General features: G+C 52.7%; 3 protein-coding genes across 6 annotated transcripts in view; 1 reads left to right on the top strand and 2 right to left on the bottom strand.

The window, feature by feature from the left end:
• Positions 1 to 2,606, bottom strand: part of MBD6 (methyl-CpG binding domain protein 6) — a 12,698-nt gene extending 10,092 nt beyond the window's left edge. For both annotated transcript variants that reach the window (XM_011220770.3, XM_002916016.4), the window contains exon 1: positions 1,718 to 2,606. The gene's annotated coding sequence lies outside the window, so the exon portion shown is untranslated. The remainder of the gene's footprint in view (positions 1 to 1,717) is intronic.
• On the top strand, positions 1,920 to 6,133 carry DDIT3 (DNA damage inducible transcript 3). 2 transcript variants are annotated; one of them, XM_002916015.4, is made up of 4 exons: positions 1,920 to 2,043; positions 4,543 to 4,590; positions 5,300 to 5,457; positions 5,549 to 6,133. In XM_002916015.4, exons 3-4 carry the CDS (start codon positions 5,320 to 5,322, stop codon positions 5,915 to 5,917), a joined length of 507 nt encoding a protein of 168 aa, XP_002916061.1. In that variant the 5' UTR covers positions 1,920 to 2,043; positions 4,543 to 4,590; positions 5,300 to 5,319; the 3' UTR covers positions 5,918 to 6,133. The 2 variants fall into 2 exon arrangements, with proteins under 2 accessions (XP_002916061.1, XP_019651773.1); XM_019796214.1 differs by lacking the exon at positions 1,920 to 2,043 and having other exon boundaries at positions 4,541 to 4,590; positions 5,208 to 5,457.
• Positions 6,078 to 6,677, bottom strand: part of MARS1 (methionyl-tRNA synthetase 1) — a 23,384-nt gene continuing 22,784 nt past the window's right edge. Inside the window, exons 21-22 of one of the 2 annotated variants that reach the window (XM_034644073.1) lie at positions 6,395 to 6,487; positions 6,078 to 6,295 (exon numbers count right to left, since the gene is read on the bottom strand). In XM_034644073.1, coding sequence (XP_034499964.1) covers positions 6,149 to 6,295; positions 6,395 to 6,487 — 240 coding nt within the window. In that variant the 3' untranslated portion in view covers positions 6,078 to 6,148. The remainder of the gene's footprint in view (positions 6,296 to 6,394; positions 6,488 to 6,677) is intronic. The other variant, XM_002916014.4, reaches the window with a different exon arrangement.

The raw sequence follows: 6,677 nt of genomic DNA, 5'->3' as shown, positions 1-6,677 counted from the left end.
CGGGAGAGGGGCGGGGCCGGGCCCCCGCCCAGCGGACAACGACGAGCCAACAGGAGGGGCCGCAGTGCGCATGCGGGAGCGCGCCTACCCCTCCCCCACAACCCCCCATTAATCCCCAAGAGAACAAACACCCCACGCGGCCCCCCCGCCCTCTGCGGAAGGATCTGAGCCTCTTCCCAGGCCACTGGTGGCCAATCCCAGCCCTCCCCGGGGAGGGGCCCCTTCCAAAGCCACAATTTGTTGGGGGAGCCAGGAATGCCAGGTCCGGGAGGGGCCGGCCCCGAAAGATGAAAGTCGCGACTTGCCCTGCCCCGCCCCAAAGGTTTCCCGGGTAGTGTGCTGGGACTTGACCCGCCTCCCCAGGTCAACATGTCACAACACGACCTCAGCCTGTCAAGTCACATGACCTTTGCCTGTCACTGACAACCTGGTCATGTCTTTGGGCCAGGAGAGACCATCTGGTCCAACCCACCCCCCACCCCTATTTACAGAAGGGGAAATGGAGGTCTGGAGCAACAGAGCAGGCCTGGCCAAGGACCTGTCACTGTCACACCACCACTTAAACCTGCCTTCCAGCCACAACCGACCTTGTGACAGATTCTACTTAACTCTGGCTGCCCCCATGACGGTATGACAGTACATGTAACCGGCCGCCACATGGCATCTTTTTTCTACCTAATGGCACAAGAAAAATACTTTGCACTTTGAGTGGTGCTTTTCACTTTTGTTTAAGCTGCCTCCAAGTTCATAGTTCTTTCATTTTACCTTCACAACTCATAATCTTTTATTTACAAACAAGAACGGTTGAGGTACAGAAAGATTAAGTGGCTGGCCTAGGATCCCTGGGCAAGTGAGGGGCAGGTGAGGCTAGAATCTGGGCTTCTGACAGCCCAGTCCAAGGCAGGCATGCGCTCAAGTGCACCCAAAGTCCCAGGCAACGAGGCTCTAACGTAGCCCAAGCACCTAGGACGCAGGAGGCTTGTGGACGGCTCCTTACAGCAGGGAGTCACAGGACTTGCGCATCTGGTACAGTGAAAAGGGCGGGTCTTGCTCTTTTGATGAAGAGCACCAGAGCACCGTGCGGGGGAATGATGAGGGGGCAAACAGTGCGAATCGCGTCCACTGGGCAAAGGACATGAATTCTGGCATGCTGAGGGCTCATCAGAAACTTCACAAAAATAAAGCGTGCTTTTCTGCGAGGAGCTGAAAATGACCATCAAAAGTATTCAAGTTCCTCAGCCCTTTCTGGGGGAATTAGGGGGCTAAAAGAGAAGATCTTTTTAAGAATATTCGACGTTAGGCAGTCCTGTGGCTGGATGCAAACTTTCCCAAAAGAGGTTGGCTTAAAAGACCTTGTGCCCATTAATTGGGAGGGAACCAAGCAAAATGGGAGTCCCTTATGGAGAAGATGCAACGGGGGCTAATGCCAGGTGGGCGAAATAAGAGCTCCTGAGGAAGAGAAGCTGCACGGAGGCTTCGCAGGCAGCCTAGGGGCAGCCACGGTTGATAGCCCTTGGGGCCGTTGGGAGCCGAGCGCTGGCGCCCCGCCCTCTCCTCTCCCCTACACCACCACCACCCCCCGCACCTCCCACCACCCTTGTAGTCCCCTGCGCGTGCGCGCGTAGACACCGGTTGCCAAACATTGCATCATCCCCGCCCCCCTTTCCTCCCCTCCCCCTCCAGCTCTCCCCTCCGCGCGCGCGCATGACTCACTCACCTCCTCCGCGAAGCCTCGTGACCCAAAGCCACTTCCGGGTCCAACACAACGTCTACCTCCAAGCGGGAGGGAGCGATGGGGGCGGTGCCCCGGGGGCTTCTGAGTGGCGGATGTAAAGGATGAGGCGGGGCCAGCGCCGGCGTGCCGCGTTCTGATTGGTAAGCTTCCGGACCCGCCCCTGAGAGGAGGGCAAGGCCTTATTAAAAGATTAGTGCTCGAAGCTACCAGGGTCAGAGGCTTGAGTCTAAGACACAGAGCGTATCATGTTGAAGATGAGCGGGTGGCAGCCACAGAGCCAAAATCAGAGCCGGAACCTGAGGAGAGAGGCGAGTACTGATCCCCCATCTACTTTTTACCCTCCTATCCTCGGGAACACTAGTTGTCCCCTCAAAGTTGGGGCATCTGCTTTTTAGGATGTGGCCCCACCCCTTCCCCCAGTGAAGTCAGTGACAGTCCGAGGGAGGGATGGGGAGCCTCCTTTATTCAGAAGCGGTGCTCACAGACCTCTCTCCCTTCGGACGATAGCGTCACCCAACCCCTGCCCGGAGCATCGGCCTTGCTATGTGCCGTTGGGCCAAGGGGTCCGGATGCCCTCGGGAGATTGATTCTCTTCCGTTGCTGACCCCAGGCCTCCTCGTTGGGCCTGTCCGGTGGGAGGCAGGGCAGCAGGACACTCCCCCACGCCGAGACGCCTGGGTGACCATGGCTCCCGTGGCTGCCGCCGCTTTACCACCAGCGAACGGCACCCCACCCCCAATCCTGTCTCAGCCCCAGCGTCTCGGGGCCAGAGTGGCCACGTCGGTAGCTGGGGCTCCTGGATCCTCCACAGGACAGCCATTCCACACCCTAACGGAGAAGAGAACCTTAAGGAGACTGACTCAAGACTTTGGGAGGAGGGGTGCCGATGGATAGGGAGCAGAGAAGGGTTTTCCCATTCCCCCAGAGATCCCTGGGCCTCCTGCACGAGAGCATCCTGGATCTCTTAAGTGCGGGAAGCCATTTGGGGTCTCCCCAGTGTATAGTTCTTCCCCTGAGATAGGTCCCTGCTTCTTTCCCCCTATCCTGTCTCCAACTAATAATCTCTGTGTAACCGTTGCGTCAGGCCAGCCCCCTGTTTGGCTCTGCAGCCCTCTGGCCTGGGGCTCCACTGCTGATGAAAGCAGCATCCCATACACTGGAAGGCAAGGAGGGTTCCCCAGGGAGGACAACCCTGAAGAGAAACATTCTGGGCGATATTGCATCTCCAGTCCCCAGGGATAGGCAGCTGCTGCTCTGCCTCTGGGCTACCTCCTCCCTTCCCTATAAGAGACTGGGGAGAATTTACCCATTCATTCCTAACAAATTACTTATCAAGCACCTACTACGTGCCACTTCATTTTTAGGCCCAGGATACATCCATGAACAAGAAAATCTCTGCTCTCACAGAGCTTACATTTCAGTGGGAAAAGGTGCACAGTGAACAAATACATGAATGCCATGGAGAAAACCAAAGCATGGGTAGCGAATGCTCAGGGTGGGGGTTATAGTTTTACCTTGGGTGGCTAGGGATGCTTTCACTGAGGTGACATTTAAACAAAAGATCTAAAAAGAGGCAAGGGGGTAAGCTGTACAGATAATGTGGAATGAAGAGCTTTCCAGAAGGAACAGCAGGAACAGAGGTCCTAAGGTGGGAGCATGGCAACAGGCAGCCAGCTGGCTGGACTAGAGTAAGAGTGGTCAGTGAAAAATCCAGAGCAGGAAAGTAGATCGTGTGACGCCTGCTAAGCCATTTTAAGGACCTTAGCCTTTAATATTTGTGAAATTAGAAGTCACTGAAGGGTTTTGAACAGAAAGACAGGACCTGACTTAAGTTTTTAAAGGCTCACTCTGGCTGTTTGTGGTGAACAGACCTGGGGAGGAGTGGCAAGAGCAGAAACTGGGAGACCTGCAGTAATCCAACAGAGGATAGTAACTTGATCTAGACCGAGAACAATGCAAACTGGGTTCTGGGGCGTTTTGTTTTGTTTTTTTGTTTTTTAAAGATTTTATTTATTTATTTGGCAGAGAGACAGCCAGTGAGAGAGGGAACACAAGCAGGGGGAGTGGGAGAGGAAGAAGCAGGCTCCCAGCAGAGCAGGGAACCCGATGCAGGGCTCGATCCCAGGACCTTAGGATCACGCCCCGAGCTGAAGGCAGACGCTTAATGACTGAGCCACCCAGGTGCCCCTGGGTTCTGGGTTTTTGAAGAATGAGTTTAAAAATTTAGCTGGTGGTTTGAACTGCGAGGTGTGAGAGAAGAATCAAGGACAATACTAAGGCTTTTGGCTTAAGCAAGTAGAATTGCCATTTACTGAGATGGGAAGACCATGGAAGGGGAAGATGGCAGAATTTGTCTTCGGACCTACGAAATCTGAGATGCTTTTTAGACATCCAAAAGGAGATTCAAGTAAGCAATTAGGGAACATAGTTGGAGGTCCCAGGAGAGACAGAGACTGGAAATGTGCATTTAGAGGATGTCAGTGTGTGCAAATGGAATTAGGAAAATACCACTTGATTTGTTCCCTTCCCTATAGTCCAGTCCTTACCCTGGCAGGTTTGAGGCCTACCTTGAATTTAGAGAAAGTGGAATTGGCCATGACTTTTCTATTATGTAATTGGGACTATCAATGTCAGCAACTGAAAGTAAAGGTCAGGCTCTCCTCTGTCCTTGGAAATGGCTGCAGGGACCACTGACTGTCCACACCCTATAAGACAGGAAGTGAGGAAAGACCAATAGGAGGCTGGAGATAAAGGAGCTGCCTCTCTCCCTTCCAAAAATGGCTGACATCTATCTTTGATCCCCACAGTGTTCCAGAAGGAAGTGTATCTTCATACATCACCACACCTGAGAGCAGGTAAACTTCACCATCCTTTTCCCAAAACCAGTTCCTAAGAGATGCTGCGTAGGGTCCCCCTGTACTGGGGCCCTAATAAGTTAGGAAAATACCTAGAGAAGATAGGAGGGTTTGAATCTAAGCAGGATTGCTGACAGGCCACATCCATCTTCCTGGCCTGCCCCTAACTAGGTGACCAAATCACTATTCTTAGAGCATGTCCTAACTGAAAGCTGGCTGAGTGAGCAGTCAGCCTCAACAGAGATAATTGGTCTTACCAGACCTCAGTCCCCATCAAGGTTAGACTCACAAAGGACTCCCCACAAGGGAGGAGAAAGGAACACAAGATGGTCTGGTAATTGCCCCCTGGAAACTACCAACAGAGTTCCCCAAGAGAGGCTGAGGACTTTTACCAGGATCCCAAAAGAATGTATATTCTAGACCCATGCTGCTTCAAATGTCGGGCAAAAGCAGTAAAGATGGAATATTAGTATAGACCAATTGATACTTTTTAAAGGGCCAAACAGTAAATATTTTGGATGGTGAGGTCTCCACTCTTACAGCATGAAAGCAGCCATAAATAATAATGTAAATAAATGAATGTAGTTCTGTTCCAATAAAACTTCATTTGCAAACAGGTACCAGGCCAGTTTGCCAGACTATCTGACTGCTTCGTGGAGTTGTTCTCCTCCCACCCCTGACCCCCCATCCTGAGTATGTCCTTTTCCAGAGCCTGACCCAACTGCAGAGATGGCAGCTGAATCATTGCCTTTTTCCTTCGGGACACTGTCCAGCTGGGAGCTGGAAGCCTGGTATGAGGACCTGCAAGAGGTGCTGTCCTCAGATGAAAATGGGGGTACCTATGTTTCACCCCCTGGAAACAAGGAGGTGAGAATGCTATGCCTAAACCTTGGGGGGGGGGTATTTCCTTTCCCTTCTCAACTAATATCTACCCTACCTTTCCTCATTCTCTTTGAAGGAAGAATCAAAAACCTTCACCACTCTTGACCCTGCCTCCCTGGCCTGGCTGACTGAGGAGCCAGGACCAGCAGAGGTCACGAACACCTCCCAGAGCCCTCGCTCTCCAGATTCCAGTCAGAGCTCCCCAGCTCAGGAGGAAGAAGAGGAAGACCAAAGACGACCCAGGAAACGGAAACAGAGTGGCCAGTCCCCAGCTGGGGCTGGAAAGCAACGCATGAAGGAGAAAGAACAAGAGAATGAAAGGAAGGTGGCACAACTAGCTGAAGAGAATGAACGGCTCAAGCAGGAGATCGAGCGCCTGACCAGGGAAGTAGAGGCGACTCGCCGAGCTCTCATTGACCGAATGGTTAATCTGCACCAAGCATGAACAGTTGGGACCATCACTTCCCCCTCAGGCCACTACCTACCTTTCACAAAAGTGGCTGCTGACCATCTTCTCCAGTGCCAATGATGTGACCCTCAACCCCACCTATTCGGGAGGGGGGAAAGCTTGGGGTAGACAACAGGAAAGGGTCTCAGCATGTATATAGAGATTGTACATTTATTTATTACTGTCCATATCCATTAAAGTGACTTTCTATGAGCCAGGTTCTCACTTTCACTTTTTCTTCTTGCCTTTAGGGGTTTCAGGGGGTTTCCCCTCAGCTAGAGCCAACTGTTTCTTCAGATCCAAGAGCTTAGCCACCTCGGCGGCAACCTGGTTCTTGTCTGCCTTTTGGGCTTTCAGTTCTCGGACAATGTTGCCCTAAGAGAAGACCAGGTGGGGGAAGAACAGTAGTGAGACCAGAAAGAGCCTAATTAGGATTGGCTTTTCCGCTCTCCCGCAGGGCTTCCCACCGCGCACCTGTTTTGTCACCTCATCCATCAGCACTTGTACCTGCTGCGGTGCAGCTGTCACCACAGCCTCTACAACTGCTGGCGCGGCGGGCGCTTTGGCCTGGAGGATGACAACAGAGTTACCACCTGCTTTGTAAATAGCCCCTGGCCTCGGTTTCACGGGATGGCTCGGGGGACGGTGAGGACCCCTAACTCCAAGGGCTCCTGCTGCTAAGACAGGAAAGAACTACTCTAAGGAAGGAAGCAGCAGGACCAGAAGATGGAAAAAGTACTGAGAACTACTTAGGGAC

The sequence above is a fragment of the Ailuropoda melanoleuca genome, chromosome 15 (assembly GCF_002007445.2).
Source record: "Ailuropoda melanoleuca isolate Jingjing chromosome 15, ASM200744v2, whole genome shotgun sequence".
Classification (NCBI taxonomy): domain Eukaryota; kingdom Metazoa; phylum Chordata; class Mammalia; order Carnivora; family Ursidae; genus Ailuropoda; species Ailuropoda melanoleuca.
The sequence above is the reverse complement of the archived record's forward strand: the minus strand, read 5'-3'. Positions and strand labels throughout refer to the sequence as shown.

Bases quoted from the DNA above. Each gene is read 5' to 3' on its own strand.
- DDIT3 (XM_002916015.4), top strand. From the start codon at position 5,320: ATGGCAGCTGAATCATTGCCTTTTTCCTTCGGGACACTGTCCAGCTGG. The intron at 5,458-5,548 runs GTGAGAATGCTA...TTCTCTTTGAAG, and splicing joins CACCCCCTGGAAACAAGGAG to GAAGAATCAAAAACCTTCAC.